This window comes from Mustela lutreola, chromosome 11, assembly GCF_030435805.1.
Source record: "Mustela lutreola isolate mMusLut2 chromosome 11, mMusLut2.pri, whole genome shotgun sequence".
Lineage (NCBI taxonomy): Eukaryota > Metazoa > Chordata > Mammalia > Carnivora > Mustelidae > Mustela > Mustela lutreola.
Window position 1 is genome coordinate 44,769,572 of NC_081300.1, and position 17,218 is coordinate 44,786,789.

The 17,218-nt window shown below is 40.9% G+C and overlaps 1 protein-coding gene across 1 annotated transcript in view; it reads right to left on the reverse strand.

Moving 5' to 3' along the window:
* Window positions 1-9,926: 9,926 nt before the first annotated feature.
* The window catches only part of TAF4B (TATA-box binding protein associated factor 4b), a 133,637-nt gene continuing 126,345 nt past the window's right edge, over window positions 9,927-17,218 (reverse strand). The window contains exon 15 of the mRNA XM_059139938.1: window positions 9,927-11,858. Within this exon, the coding sequence (XP_058995921.1) occupies window positions 11,691-11,858 (168 nt within the window). The 3' untranslated portion in view covers window positions 9,927-11,690. The remainder of the gene's footprint in view (window positions 11,859-17,218) is intronic.

The window sequence follows — 17,218 nt, forward strand, 5'->3', positions numbered from 1 at the left end:
GTGCCTTTGCCTTCTGCCTGCACAACCTTTTTCCTTGAAGCAGAAAGGGTCCCCAGGCCCCATCTCGTGAAGAACAGGCCCTCCTGTGTACCCTACGGAGCCTCACACATCCTCTGTCCCAGCACTCAGCACACACCACAGTTATTTGGTGACAGGTTTGTCTCCCCCGTGTGGCTCATCTCTGTCTACCTGTCACAGTGTTTGGAGTACAATGGACATGTGATAAAATAAAAGTTCTATCCTTAAGCTATCTGGTGTTTACCTTTTTCAAAAAGAAAAGGAAACAATGCAGAAAAGGGGAGAAAAACAGGAGGATGCTAACAGCAACTGACACCCTCCCACAGCGCTCAGTTCACCCTTCACCCTTGGCACACTGTGTTCCAATCACCTGCTATGGAGGGAGCTGCTAGAGGTAGGGCACGTGCGCTCTCTACCTGGGCACACCCCTGTAGAAGATGTACTGCTTGGTCTACAGCAGGCACCAAATAAATGTCTGTTGGGTGCATGGCAAAACCAATGAACACAAGAAATTTAGAGACAAGAGCAGCACTACCGCACACAGAGGGACAACGGGAGAGTGAATTGAAGTGTATCCAACCTACGAAACAGGACCTTCCTATCGGGAAGGAAGAGCCAAAGGCAGGAAGACCTGTCCCTGGTGAACGGGTGCAAATATTTGGCCATGGTGCCCAAGCAAATGCCCAGATGTCAGACTGTCGGCCCACTCCCTCCTGCAGGCTCACAGCTGCAGGTGACACTCGACTGGCCTTTGGACTGTCCCCCCTCACTGGGCTCCAGCTCCCGCTTTGCCACCGACATTTCACGGGCATTAGTTTTCTCTTCTGTAAAATGATGTGCTTGTTCCAAGCTCTCTGAAGTTCTTTCAAGTATTCATGTGTCTAATTCCACCCCCTCAAAACTCTGTAAAGGGTTATTTTATAGGTAAGTCTCGGATGAATGATGACCCTTACAGAGCCCAAGAAAGATATTTTAAAGTATAAGATGGATTTATGAATCAAATAGGAAATTCATGGGGGTCAGCCCCCAAGATTGTAATTGTACACTTTTTTCAGAATCATAATCTCAATGTAACCTACACAGCTCATCTACGCAGTCGGCCTCGAGTGCCGCAGTTATCTGTTATTGCTGAGAATGCTGCAATTACTTTTATCATCGTGGATGAAAAACTTGGGGGGCCCAAGGCATTCTGATGCAAGTCAAAATGGAAATTTAAAATGTCAAAGATGGGGGAGAATTTTCTTACAAATGCAACAAGCTTTACTACCCTCTCCTAAGAGAGGAAGGCCAGGTAGAGAAAACTGCCAAGCCTTGGCCCCTCTCACTGGAAGAGTGGTGGTGTTTCTCTTTGGCAGACAATCCTTGTAACTTTTCTCCAACCCTCCATGGCATTGACCGCTTTGGATACAGTTAATAGATGTAGCTAGCTAAGTCACTCGTTACTTTAACTTTAGACCCAGTATTTGCCTTAGAAACTGACACAGCACTGCCAGCTTGCATAAGAAAATATATTTTTATATTACCAGTGTCCCTAGAAAATGCTGCATAATTAAGTTCATTCAAGTGTCATGGTTTCCAGGCAAATCACCTCATCTCTCTGGGCTTCCCTGTCTTATTCTGAAATCTGACTGTATGGCTAAGGTTCAGTACAGCCATAAAATTCCCAAGCCTGGATCTGATCTGACCCAGAGGGGTATGAAGTTTTAAGCAAACCTAATAGAAAAGACCAGATTTACTAAAAATATCAATGAGAGAGTTGGTAGTGTCGTGAGATGTGATGTATTGTACGATCCCAAGTCTCCCGGGCATCTGGTAAAGTGCAGATTCTGACCCAGCAGCTCTGGGGGAGGGGCCAAAGTTCTGCATCCAACAAGTTCCTGGTGATGCCCATGCTGCTGCTGGTTCACCCGCCGCACTTTGAGCGACAAGGGTGTAGAATATCTGCAGTGCCAAAGCCTCCCTCTAACAAAACCGCCAAGGGCACTTTCTTGCACGAGATTTGTCTTGTTTTCTACCTGTCACACTGGCCATGCCAGCCACAGCTGTCTGCATTAGCCCCTGACACTGGAGAAGCCATCTATAGGCTGGCCAGAACCTATGAGGTAGTTCAGCACAAAACTCACATCCAATAAGGATGTATATCCAAGAGGAAGAACATTTAATAGACCTAACCACTTCCTCTCTCAGGTTTGAATGTGATGCACAGAGAGAGAATTGTGCCCAGATGCAAACATGTCCAAGAAGGCAGTATAAAGAGAGAACAAAAACAGTAGCAGAAACATTAGTAGGAGAAGCAGGGGTGGCGTGGCTGGGGCACTGCCCCATCGGAAGCACTGGAGTTGAGAGAAGGGGATTCTGACGTCGAGAAGACAAGATGACAGGGATGCCAGAGTTTGTGCTGAATGGCGAATCATTTTTTCAGTTCTCCTAGCAGCATGGTTCAGGGTGCTGTATACGGACTTTTCCTGTCGGCTTTGATTAAATCTCATGAATGCAGACACCTTGAACATTCCTATGTAGCTTGTGACCCTCGTGGTGATTCTTCTTTTAAGATTTTTATCTATTTATTTGACAGAGAGAGATAGGACACGAGCAGGGGGAGCAACAGGTGAGGCAGAGGGAGAAGCAGGCTCTCCTCTGAGCAGGGAGCCTAATGCGGGGCTCGATCTCAGGGCCCTAGGATCAAGACCGGAGCCGAAAGCAGATGCTTAATTAAGCCACCCAGTCGACTGATTCTTCCATTCAAAGCCATCCTTTACTTCACCTAGGACTTTACTGCAGCAAACACCCCGAGGCATTATTAATGTATCATTTATGCCCACATTTCTCATACCGTTAAGGTTCCACCTCAGCTCATCCTACTAGAGCCAGATGATCAACTCTGCCAAAAAGTGATGGCAGAAGAGGGGAGGGAAGGGTGTACTAGTTAGCCTGACTGCCATAACAAAGTATCACAAAATGGGGGGCTGAAGCAACAGAAATCTATTTTTTTATGATCCTGGGGCCAAGTCCAAGATTGAGATGGCAGCAGGGCTGGGTTCTTCTGAGGCCCTCTCCTTAGCTTGTAGATGATGTAGATGGTGCCTTCTTGCTGTGTCCTCACATGGTTTTCTTGCTGTACTCATACAGGGTCCTACTCTCCTCCTCTAAGGACAGCAGTCATATTGGATTAGGGCCACTCCAAAGACTTCATTTTAGTTTAACTACATCTTTAAAGACCCTGTATTCAAATATACATTCTGAAGTACTTTGGGTGGGGGAACACCCCCAAAATAGATTTCTGTTGTTTCCACCTCCCGTTGTGTGGATCTTCCAAACCATTATTAGGCTCTTCTTCCGAGAAGGCAGCTGGGCTGGCTAAGCACAGGCTAGGTGGTGAGTAACACCGAGCGCATTCTCCGGAGTTGCTCATGGAAGCACTATGAACTCGGCAGTGGCGTGATCGATCTGATACAGGCACAGCTGGCTGTGGAGTGCTATCAGAGCAGGTTAATGGTCTGATGTTGGAGGGAAGCAACATGCTTCACAGTTTTATAGTGGGTCCTATCCTAGTCAGCACATGGTAGGCAACTCGAATGAATTCATAAAGTGTGCTTAGGAAACGAGTGGGTGACACAGGCTGAGAGGGATAATGATATCGTTGATTTATTAACTTGAACTCAAATGTCCTCCGTACATCACAGAATCAAAATTTAAATGACTGTGGCTAGAACCAACAGGCCAAAACAGAAGGAAGCATGGCAGAACATATGAGGTTTTCTCTTCAGGTTGATAAAGGCAATCAGAGCAGTGCTTCTCCAGCTTCCGGGAGCCGAGGAATCATCTGGGGATCTTGCTAAAATACAGGTTCTGATTCAGTAGGTCAGGATGGGCCTTGACATACCATGTTCCTAACTAATTCCTAGGTAAGGAGAAGCTGCTGGCCCCCGGCTCCTCTTGGAATCATGAGCATGAAAAAGCCCTGGGGTGAGTCATTAGCCACAACCCTCATACGTCCACAATCTGACTTTGCACCAATAGCACTATGGACTTCTGCCCTAAATAGCAAAGGGGCTTGCAACCCTCCCAACTCTCTAAGCCCAGTGGGCTGTGTTGCGTGGAGTGTGGCAACCACATTTTAATGTGGCTTTTCGTGTGGTGGAATACAGCCAAGGGAACAATTAAAATACTGAGAAATCTAGGCGACCATTGTGAGAATTGAACTGGGTCCCTTCAGTTGCTGACATGAAACATAGGAAAGGAAAGGGAGTTATCCTCACACAGTTAAAGAAAGTTCTATCACATGGATCAGAGATTAGCTCTGAAGCATTAACAAACAAATAAAACAACAAATCCACACCCTTCCCCCCAACGCTGCCCTGGCTCAGTGTAGGAATCAAGCAAGAGTGGAGTTGCTGGGTTTGGAGAAACCTAGGTTCAAATCCCAATTCAACTTTTTTCTCTGTGACTTCCGCTAAATCATTTCCTCTCTTGCCACACCAGTGTCCTTATCTGTGAAGCAGAAATCCTACAAGCAGCAGCTATCTGGAGTGTTAATTCAGCTGTCTGAACTGCGAGAATAGATACACCGTTAGTTGTTTACACATGAGATGTTTATTTCCCACGTGCATATAGGCCAAAATGGTGCTCTTGGTCAACAGGCAGTTTTGCTCCAAGCCACAACTCAGTGAGCCAAGGTTCCTTGTATCTGGTGGCTCTGCCATCTTCAGGCGGGTGGTCTTGGGCCAGATTGGAAATGTTGCACATCACTTTTCCCTACGGGTCTTTGGTCAGACTTCAGACACATGGCCACATTTAACTAAAGGAGACTCATGGTCTAGCTGTGCATGCAGGAGGAAATGGGTCCCTGCCACTCTCTCATGAGGCTGTGTGTGTCGGGGGGTGTGGAGGGGCAGGGTTTAGATAGGACACATGGCCACATTTAACTAAAGGAGACTCATGGTCTAGCTGTGCATGCAGGAGGAAATGGGTCCCTGCCACTCTCTCATGAGGCTGTGTGTCAGGGGGTGTGGAGGGGCAGGGTCTAGATAGCACAGATGGAATGCTTAGTATGGCCCCGTACCTGAAAGTCAGTACTTGAGAAATTGCTACTGTTATGTAATTTAACAGTATAGAAGTGGACCCCAAATACTAAATTACAGGGAGGCAGATTTCAAATTAAACCAAGGCAGAATACAGAAATAACAGGATAATTCAAGTATGGCTCATGTAAGATACTAAGGTCATCACCAAGGGACTATTCAAGTAGAGGACCTGTTTCAGGGATGATGAAGGGAGTTCTTTATTAGATGGGGTTAGATAACCTTTAATAGCCTCGGAAATATCCAGAACTTTGGGCTGCAAACGCATGGCTTGATTTTAAGTGGATTTATACTTAAATGTGGTGGACTAGACCACATAAACATCTTGTTCAACAGACAAGCTCATCTTGGTAACCTAGTCTGTGCCTTAGCAACTGTCACTCGGTAACCTTGCCACAGCTTTAACTGGATAGAGGATGCAACATCTTACTGTCTTGCTTGATTGGTATCTTTCTCTCCTACTCCCCACGCCTGCCTCTGCATCTTCCAAAAAGAGAGATTAAAACTCGATCTTCGAAACCTGAGATTTCAGTCTTCCCTTGAGATAACTGAAGACACTGAGCCATGAAAACAAGTTTTGAGAATCTGCTCAATGATTGTTCCTACGCTAATATTTTAGGCAAAGGCTGCTGTTTTCTGACCTTTACAGACTGCATTCAATAGACTTTCCTGTGGGGCTCTCCCTGGAGTATATGCAGACTTCTAAAGGCCTTTCCCCAAAAGCACTGCCAACCGTCTGCCTGGTTATTTAGTAAATCTGTAATAAAAAAGAGAGGATGGCTTCTTAAAGCTGTAATAGGCAAAATACACATTCTTTTAAAATTAGTTAGGATCTTTTAAATATTCTATCTCAGAAGAAATCTGATAAAAACCTGAACTGCCTATAGTGACCCAAGATGTAAAGGTTTTTTATTTATTGAAAGACAGACATCACAAGTAGGCAGAGAGGCAGCAGGCTCCCCGCCAAGCAGAAAGCCCGATGTGGGGCTTGATCCCAGGACCCTGAGATCTTGACCTGAGCCCCTAAGGCTTGACCCTCTGAGCCACCCAGACACCCCCTAACCCAAGATTTAGAACTCAGTATTAACTCCCAGTTTCAGAGGCTAATGCCCTGTCTGTGATTAGTCAATGAAGCTATTCTTGATGTTTCTCCAGTTTCCAAGTCCCTCCTTGGTGATGGGTCTCTCCCCAGGAATTCTGGACTTTGCTCCTTCCTTTCCTTCCCCCCAAAATATAGGAGACAGATTCACTTGAATACACTACTCTAAACACTAGGACAGCACATCAAAATACATCAAAGATACATTTCTCAGAACAAAGCCACCAAAGGCTTTGCCTGAAGGGGAAGAAAAGAGGGGATAAGGACAGACATCTTGACAGAAGGCAAGCTTCTAAGTCTCCACTGTAAAGAGTTACAAAATCAGCCCTTTCCATTTTAACAACCATTAACTTCTCACTGTTATTGAAGTCAAAGGCAGAAAACAGAAGTATCAGGAATACTTAATCACATATAGGATCCTCCTGCAGTGGGCTGAATAGTGTCATTCTCCCCCACCCAACCCCACCCCAAATTCATGTCCACTTGAAATCTCACAATGGACCCTATTTGGAAATAGTCTTTGCAGATGTTGGTTAAGGGCCAAGATGAGATCATACTGAATTAGAGTAGGCCCTAAATCCAATGGCTAGGTGTCTTTATAAGAAAATAAGGACACAGAAGACACAGAAGCAATGTAAAGATGGAAGCAGACGCTGGCATTCTACTACCGTGGCCAAGGAACATCAAAAGCCACCAGTAGTTGGACAGGCAAGGAAAGCTCTCTCCTAGAGCCCATGGAGGGAACCTGGCCCTTCTAACACCTGGACTTCAGACTTCTGGCCTCCAGAACTGTGAAAAAAATGTTTCTGTTGTTCGAAGTCACCCCATTTGTGGAAATTCATTAAGAAACTTCTACAGCTCAATACAGATGAGTAACAATGCTTGAGTTGTTCTTTGACTGGGGTCTAGCCCAGCACCACCCACTTTTTGATAATGGCAGAAGCCCTGGAAATGACACAATGTACCATTTATCCAACTGTCCTGCTCTCCTCCACGTTAGAGGTGACCACTGTCTACTTCTATAGGAATTAACATTGCTGAGGAGTACCCAGTGAGACATTCATACTGCCATCTGCAGGTTTAAAGGTTCTTTGGAGACCACTAAATACAATGAAGTCAATGCATGTTTTTCTTCAGGAAAGTGAAGGTGTAAGATAGAAGAGTTCATCAAGAAGTCAACCTTTCCCTCATCTTCAGACAAAAGCCTCCACTAAAATTACAAACAGAAGTTATTAGTCCAATAGCCTAAACCTCATGGGTAACATTTCCATACTAGTTTTCAATGTGCTAATAAACAGCTTAGGTAGAATTATGGCAGTTCTCCTTCCTCGTTACCTTATTGTGTAGATGGTGAAAGCAAGCAGTGGTGAGATTAAAAGGTACTTCACTTCACCCCTAAGGACAACAAATTAAAATAATTTTAAACAAATCCAAATGCTATATGAGGAAATGAGAAACATGGCCTTGATAATGGTTTGAAGGGCAGATTTTGAAAGCAAAGTTTTATTCTCCTATTTGTGTTTTTCTTCTCATTTTCTCCCAGCATTTCCAATGGTATGTAGGAAAGAATACCAAGCTGGATTGATAATATTACCAAAACTTCTACAGATTTAACACAGAAAAAAAAAAAAGCATACTGTTAAAAAAAAAAAAAAAAAAGGAAGTGGGGCACCTGGGTAACTCAGTTGGTCGGGAATTTGGCTCTTGGGTTTTGGCTCAGGGCATGATCCTGAGGGCCTGGGATCGAGCCTTCTCGGGTACAGGGTTCCATGCTCAGTGGGGAGTCTGCTGAGGGATTCTCTCCCTCCGACCCTCCTCCCGCTCATGTGTCTGTTTTTTTTTAATAGGAAGAAATGCACCAATAATATTAATGGTTTTTTCATTTTCCTTAGGATCTTTTATTTTCCAGATGAGGACACGAAGGCACAGAAAATTTAAATATTTTGCCCAAGGTCACACAACTGGTAAGAGGCAAGACTGAGATAGGCAGCCAAGGCAGTGTTGCTTCAATACCACCTACAAGAAGAAAACTTAGAAGAGAGTCAACCTGGCATTGTAACTTTAAAGGATAAGAGCTGCCATTAAAACTGCTCTCATGGTCTACCCACAAAGTCAAAATCTTAAAATGAGTTCCTAGGGAGTATTTTCTTCCTACAAATATTCAAAGTGCTAGGTCCACATGAATTCTGAACCTTTTACTGTTACAAGTCTGTTCCTCTCACCTACCAGTCGGTGTTCCTGTATACAGTGGTGAACTGTAGGTTGCTTACCTGTATAGCAATGTCCTAATGTTTCCCAAAAGAAAAATATGGCGAAGAAATTCTACTGTGGACCAATTTTTAACTGGTGAAACAACTTCAGAAAAAAAGTAAATGTGTCAATGCAATACAACTGAAATGCCCATAAAATTACAGAGAAGTGGTTAAAAAGTCAGAGAAAAAGATACTGGATCATATGTAAACCACACCCACATTGGGGGGGGGGGGTCCTTTCTGTTCAGGGAGGAGTATGAAAGTACCTGAAAAGATAACATTGCTAACAACAATAAAATAAAAACTAGCTACCAGGTTGTATATAAACATATGATATATTGTACTTTTATTTCATGCAGAGTCACCAAGTATTGTTGAGGTCAGACTTTTAAAAACACAAGTTGGTTCATTATACAACTAAGAATAGAGATAAAGTCCAACTTAATCAGCCTGAGATCTTGATTCCCTGTTTTTCTAAATATGCCCTAATATTACTTGTGTTCTTTGCTGCGACTATGACATAATTAGTATAAATGGCATTAATTCTAAATAAAGTTTGCCAAAATTCTAACAAAACAAAATTCACCTCAAATGCAGGTTTTAAGAAATACAGGCTTTAAAAGAATGTTAAATGTTGCTCTCTTTTAGAAGGATCTTGGATCTTAAAGATACTCAAGAGGAAACAATTTAAAAGGTCAGTCACATTAAACATAAATGGATGGAATATAGCAGAATTTTATATTTATATATAAAGTATATCTCCATATAGTTGATTAAAAAAGAAAAGGGTAAGAGAGTTTCCAGTACTTTACTCTTACTGATCATCACCCAAGATAAAAATTGAAGGCAGAGGATCACAAACTTCAATACTTAAAGAGTTCAGACAAGGGAAGGTAAACTTATGCCCCCAAGTCTAAAGTTAGTAGGTACTAGATGGTTCCAGAGGATTACCATACACAAGGATATACCTAATGATTCCAAACCTTCTGAGTTTTCAAAAGAAGTGGAAATATAGATTTTTGTAAATTAAAACATGGGAGGCACTGTATAAGTCACAGAGAATGCATGTATAGATCGAATCTACCCCAAGGCCACCATTTTGCAAACTGAGCAGAAGAATACTTTGGATACACCATATTTGTTCTTTGGTGGGTAAAATACACTTCATAACACAAAGTTTAAATAATATATATTAAAAATAAATTTTGAAAAAGAATACTTTAATAAGAAAACCCCAGTGGCCCAAGAAAAGCTTTTATAATGACTACGCTTAGCTTTCTTTGTGAGTCAAATAGCATGCAAATCTAGAACTATTCCAAAGAAAGTGATACAGTAACTTGGATTTGAAGTCAGGTTCTAATGCTGATACTCCAAAGTAAGTAACAATCAAAGCCAAGAAAGAGCCACTGCCAGGCCCCCAGCTGTGGGGGCTTACTACTAAAGATACTGGTTTTCAAAGTCAGGGAATGAGCAAAGTTATTCTTATAGTAAAATAATTATTTTAATGAAGTATTTGAAATAATTTTAAGCATCTGATCAATAAGATTATACACAAATATGGGAATATGCTGCACTTTACAAAAAATAAAGCTAAGCATTTAAATATACAAAAACAACTTTGGGTATAGATCTCTTCTGAAAGTATTCTTTTAACATATACATAATTTATAGCATTTTACACAATAACTTGCTGAAACAAAAAAATGTGGACAATTTAGCATTTACTACCATATAGAACATGGCCGTAACAGTCCTGATGGGAAGAACAGGATGAGGAGTAACATACTAGAGGTGTATTTTTCCCCCTGAATTCTTTTCCTAAAAAGCAGCTATCTTGTTTTGTTTTAAAACCTTCCTGGAGGATTTACTGGTTCTTTCTTATGTGATTCTAAATATAGCTATTACTTCACAGCTACATGCCACAACGGTGGAATTAAAAAAAAAATAAAGAGGGTTTGCTTTACAAAACATCAGCTTCCTTCTCAGATGAATATATATATACTTCATATATATATATTTCATATATATATATATATATGTATATATATATATATATATATATATATATATATATCACATGCTTCTCTTCATACATTTAAAGACAAGAGCTCCAACAATGCAATGCTGACATTATCTTTTGAGTACTGAATCCAAAATGGAGTCCTATTGTTAAAAATTTCTAATCATCAATTAGCGTTTTTTAAATGCAACAAGATGCTTAAAACTTGCAGTAACGAAAAAGATTTCACAAAACTATCCTTTGTGAGATTTAAAACAATACACAAAACAAAAAAATAACTTCTTCCTTTTGAAATACTACAAATTTGAAAATGTTTGTTACATTTTCCTTTTTGGTTGGACTGTGATTTTGTCCTGTCAACAAAACCTATACCAGCTGTGTTGGGAGTGCCAATCTCACCCCCAGAATGGAGGGGGCACCGCAGCACACTTCCCACTCTGGGATTCCAATTTCACTTTCCCCTCGTCAGGCGAAATGCAATGCCCCTTCATTCCTTCCAATACTTCCCACCTTTCCCAGTTTCCAGTGAGGTATATCAGCAGTTCCTGTTTTACAGTTTCCCAGACAAGAATGTCCCCTCACTCGGTATCAGAAGCAGTATATGGTAATGAGCCAGAGAACCGCAACCTCAGGCACAAACTATTCCCATTTGCCTCAGTTTTGACAATACTGGGATGCAGCTGATCAAAGTCACCACAAACCCTATTCTGTGGCTCATCACCTGCAACTACAGAAGGTGACTGTCAGAATCAGCTATGCAACTTCTGATCCCAGCCCAGAAAACCTAACACCTTGAGACAGGTTTAGTAGAGGACGAAATTCAGTTTGCTTGGTAAGGAGTTATTCTTCCTTTCTTTCCCTTGCATCTTAATGCTGGCGGTATTAGGGAAATCACCTCACCTGTTAACAGTTTGGCAAATGAAGCAGGTGGTACCAAACAGGGCCTTGACTTGCTGTAATTAAATGTACAGGTAGGCAGAAGCCTATGTCTGTATAAACTGTGTTTCATTAACCAATTTCCAGAAGACAAAGTTGAATTCTAATCATTAAGAACCCCATGGGATGTATAAATAAGATTTAATAAAAGTTTATAGCTGTAAACAATGGTCTTCCCTACTGGTGATTATTTTCCGGAAACTGAAACTTCAGGAGGGTGCAACAGTGCTCTTTATGTCTTCTTTGGCAGTAAACAGCAAGGATCTGGATGGAGAGTGCAGTGGTCACTTCAGAAGGGCAAGGTATAGAGCTCGAGAATACCTCATCTCCCTTTCCTGTTCCATACAGAATATCAAGTCCCTGAGACAGATTCTTGTGATTCTTGGACGAAGCAACTGTTTGGTGGCTGTCAGGCTGGATGTCCCAGAAGCAAGAAGATTGTCTTTCAAGCCCTAAACAGAATAAATAGAAATAAAAGTTTAAAGAAAGTGATCTCTCATAAAGAGAAAAGCTGTCTTCAGAATGAAGAGCTGACTAGCTTCTGGCCACTGAGTTAGGTGCTGGAGAGACTACAGTGATGCAGCAGTCTCTACCCTGTCCCCCAGCAGCCCCACCTCATGGGGGAAGGCCAACTGCCACACCAGTTCATGACCTCATTCATTCTCTCTCTCACCTGGACCATGGAGACAGGCTCTTAACTGATTTCTCCCCTTCTAGGCTTGACTTCACCCCATTCTTCGCTGTGTACCGAAGGCCAGACCTTCCTCTTTAAAGGTCTTAGATAAAACTTTTGGGAGTGATGGATGTGGTCATTATTTTAGTTGCAGTGATGACTTCATAGGTGTATGTAAAGAAACCTACCAGACTGTGTGCAGTCTCTTGTGTATCAATTATAAAAACAAAAAGCACCCTACGCGGCTCACATCCCACCGTTCTGTTGTTCAGAAATCTCTGACGGCTCACCACTACCCAGAGCAGTTACCTGAGCACTTGTTAAACTGGCAACTATGGGACTCACCTCCCACGCATGATCCCTTTGCTTTCATTTAACACTGCAGCACATTGCATGGGTGCTGTCTCCATTTATCAAATGAGAAAACTGTGCTGAGACAGGTCACGCAACCTGTATAAAGTCACACAGCAGAACTGAACTCTGACTCAATTTCTAATTGGATCTGAAGTGAGTGCTCTTAGTCACTGGACTATATTATCTACCAAATCAGGTACAAACTCATTACCTGGCATCCCTACAGGCTCACTTCCCACTGCTCCTTTACAAAGCATCTTAACTCTGGCCAATAGATAAAGATTTGCAAAAGGCCATTCCAGACCAATCTACTCATCTTTTCTTTTCTTTTTTTTTTTTTTTTCATTTATTTATTTGAGAGAGAGAGACAGCAAGAGAGAGCATGAGTGAGGAGAAGGTCAGAGGAAGAAGCAGACTCCCCGTGGAACTAGGAGCCCAATGTGGGACTCGATTCCAGGACTCCAGGATCATGACCTGAGTTGAAGGCAGTTGCTTAACCAACTGAGCCACACAGGCGCCCCTCTTGCCTCCCCCCCCACCAAAGGAATTCTCACCGTAGCAATTACCTTATATAGTATTACAGTAATTTGTATATGCTACCATCACTACTACATATCCACTAGATCATAAGCTTTTTGAAGATAGGGACTATCAACCAATGTAGGATCTAAATGGCATTCAAAAATGAATGAAACCCAATACACCTATACTAAGACAGTTTTCTAAATATTAGTGTCTACACAACAGTATTAAAACAAACAAAGAAAAAAACTGGAAAAAGAAATGAAAAATACAGAATTTTCAAGCAAAGGATAATTTTTCTTTAAAAGATATTATTTATTTCAATCTCAAGTAGGTGGAGAGGCAGGCAAAGAGAGAGAGAGAGGAGGAAGCAGGCTCCTCACTGAGCAGAGAGCCTGATGCGGGGCTCGATCCCAGGATCCTGAGATCATGACCTGAGCCAAAGGCAGAGGTTTAACCCACTGAGCCATCCAGGCGCCCCTAAACAAAGGATAATTTTTAAAGATTTTATTTATTTGGTAGAGAGTGAGTGAATGAGAGAGAGAGAGAGAGAGAGAGCGCACAAGCAAGGGGAGCAGCAGGCAGAGGGAAAGAGAGAAACAGGCTTCCTGCTGAGCAAGAGGCCCTACCTGGGGTTGGTTCCAGGGCCGTGGGATCATGACCTGAGCAGGAAGGCAGCCTAACCAACTGAGCCACCCTGATACCCCCAAAGGATAATTCTATAAAGGTGAAATCCTTTATTTTCCTACTTTTTAAAAACCATACTTTGTTTCCAAAAACATCTTGATAGGGTTGGTAACCCTCCTTTCACCCTCCAAAAGACTTATATAAGAAAAGATATTTACCTTACATAGAAAGCAAATCTGGTTCCATAACCACCCTTTTATAACTATCAAATTTTAATTATTTCCTCTACATTTTTGTTTTGCTTTGCTTTGTTTTAATGAAGGAAAAGAAATCCTTTTTAAGGTATCCAATAACACCATGGTCAAACCAAGTCAACTTAATTCCGTGCATGTTCCACAAATGACTGAGGGGCACTTTATCTGATGGTCAAATAAAATTTCCTTGAAAGATGCCTTGCAATTTGGAGGGAATATGATATCACAATCAAATTTCTATACTCATTAACGTTGCCACCTAGGGGTGGTATAACATAGACGTAACCTTAACTACTGTAAACTATCACTATCACAATATTTTCATAACATTTTTAAGAAGGGATGCCTCAGCTCAGGTAATGAACCTGGGATCAAGTCCCACATCAGGGTCCTTCCTCAGAAGGGAGCCTGCTTCTCCCTCTGCCCGACACTCCTCCTGCTTATATGCACTCTTTGTTACAAATAAATAAACAAAAATCTTAAGTAAAAAAAAGATTTTTGCAGGAATGGACCAAGAACTCAGCTTTGGAAAACTGGATTAAAAAAAACACACATTAGGAAGAGAGTTAATAAAACACATCATGGGCAGTGAGTGGCAATTTTGTTGTATACAGGAATTATCTGTTTAAAACTACAGTACACTTATTTTATTTTTAAACTATAGTACCATTAAGTAGAGGCACTTTTCTTAGCCAAAAATTAGATGTAATATGCTAAAGCTGAATCGACAGTTGTTTATAAATTTTCAAGTACTAAGAGTTTACCTAAAAATCAGTCATTTAGTGCTTTATGTGAATTTAGAAATTAAAAGGCTAGCTGGATACACGATGTCTTGGCAATTCCATTTCTATGTAAGTACCCAGAACTGTATCATATGTTCACCAAAAAACATGTATGAGAACATTTAGCGCTATTATTCATAAGAGCCCTCAATAAGACACAATCCAAATGCCCATTTGGCAGAGGTAAGTTGTGGACTACTTATCCAAATGGAATACTACACAGCAGTAACAAGTATCATGGATGAATACTGCAAAAATTGAAATGAAAGGTTCCAGATGTAAAGGAATACAAAGAGTTTGATTCCATTTCTATGAAGTTCAGAGCTACAGAAATTAGGACAATTATTCCCCTTGGGGGGAGAGGAGCAGTGCCCAGAAGGAGATAGGAGAGGGTTATCTGGGGTTCTGGTGATGTTCTCTGTCTAGACTGCAGTATTGTCTACATGAGTGTGCATGTGCCGTGAAAATTCAGTGAGCTCTGATTTGTGTGCTTTTCTGCATCAGTATTATACTTTAATAAAAAACCTAAAATACTCCCAAAACACCCCAATAACCCTTGTCTAGGTAGGAAGTAAAAAAGGGAGCAAAGAGGGAAAAAGAGGAAAGGAAATAAGGCAAAAATGTTAAACAGAAAAAAATTAAAGAAACCAAATCATCTGGGTGAAGAACAAAGGGGTCACAGTTCATGTTTGTCATGTGACAAGCCTACAAGATTCAGGAGAAAGAGCCATATTACAGCTGCCAGCACGGGGTTGAAAAGAAGGTCATTCCAACAGGATGTAGCAGAAGGCCTGAGGCAATGTTATAAATGAAACAAACCTCAAGGGACATTCAGTAACCCAACAGAAATGTCTTTCATAATTCACAACTTTACAAAGGTGATAGCATCCTCTTCTCCCAAACAGTGACACACTTAAGAAAGTCAATCTTTCTTGAACATGGATATATATATATATAGCCTTTTTATTCCTATGCTTACGGTATGGGGATAACTACAGTCTGACTTGTCAGTTTCACAATGACCTGGCCAGAATAATCAGCTAAGCTCTCAATTATCCATGGTTAAGAGAGTGGCTAATGCATGCCTAACTTAAAGCCATTTAAAAAAAAAAAAAAAAAAAAAAAAAACCAAAAACCAAAAATCAACCAAACAAAAAAAACCAGACCCTGTCACAACGTACTGTTTATTTCTGAAATAGGGTGTTTCCCCAATCATCTTTCTATATGAGGATATTCTTTAACTTGGATTCTTCACGTGGATAAAAAGCAGGTAAAAAGGAAGAGAAAGGTTGAAAAAGATGAAAGAAATAATTCACTTACCAAGTATACAACAAATGTTCTTAAAAATCATAATAAGACCTAAATGTTCATATACTCTACTACTGCTAGGTCAACTAAAGTTGGCCTTCACTACTGTTCAATTGCATTTTGAGGAATTCTTCTAATAAGAAAAAACTGAATATCATAAAGTTACCAATTTCAAAAAAATTGCACCATTTTAAGAATAACACTAATTAAAAATAACCCATTATCTAAACTTTTATTCCCTCAAGTTAATGGAGTGGGTGCTGTGCCTTTAAAAGTTTGTTTACTTCTTTTTCCACATTTCCTTAAATTCTATTACTGCTATACTAATTGAAAAGCAAATATAACATCTTTATGAGCCCAGGGGCTTCAAGAATCCTGCTAAAGTTCTCAGTGACTCCGTACGGGCTTCTGTTTCTAAAAGCTGCCATTCATGGCAAATTAACTTCATGCTAGTTCAAATTTAAAAGTTACCTGGGTTACTGGCCATCTGCTATGGGCAAGGGCCTGTGCTAAGCAGCATAAGATATACAGGAGGATTGAACAGTAGTGAGCACTTATTGTCTCCTCCATAAGCAACCTCACACAAATTACTTAAGTTTTCTTGTGCCTCAGTTTTCTAATCTGCAAAATAGAGATAGTAACAGTGATTATCTTGTAGTGTTGTCTTGAGGATTAAATGAGAACAATGCCTGGCACACAATATACATTCTGTAAGTGTTAACCCTTCTAATAATAAATTAAATCATTAGTCAGTTGGGAGGTTTGAAGGTTTATAAACAGGAAATAGTGTAACTCTAGTTCCTGAACTTTTCTGACATCCCCTCGTTAAAACTAATTTTAATAAACTTCCTGCCTATGTCCTATTCTGTTAAGTCCTAACTAACTTAAATAGTTTCTCCTACCACATTTACTTTGTAAAAAGTAGACTAATAGGCACTTCAGGTGTGTGGCAGGTGGACAAAGGATATATCCCAGGACAGGAAGTATTCATCGGCTCCTCCAATCAAATACTGGAGGAGCCTGATGCTCTACAGACCCAACCAAGTTTATCAATATTGTTTCTAGAAGCTAACATCAACTTCTTCCATTCTATTCCCTGGATCAGAAGATTAATAAAACACCAATGTGTCCCTGAATCTTAATAATTAACAAGAAGCAAAAAAAATTTTTTTTTAATAGAGACAAAGATTCATTACATTTTCAGGCTCTGCACCCGATTTTATCTTAACCCCATATACCATGGCAGCTTGTAAGGTGAGGACTCCAGTCTTATACTTCAGGGAGGAAACAAG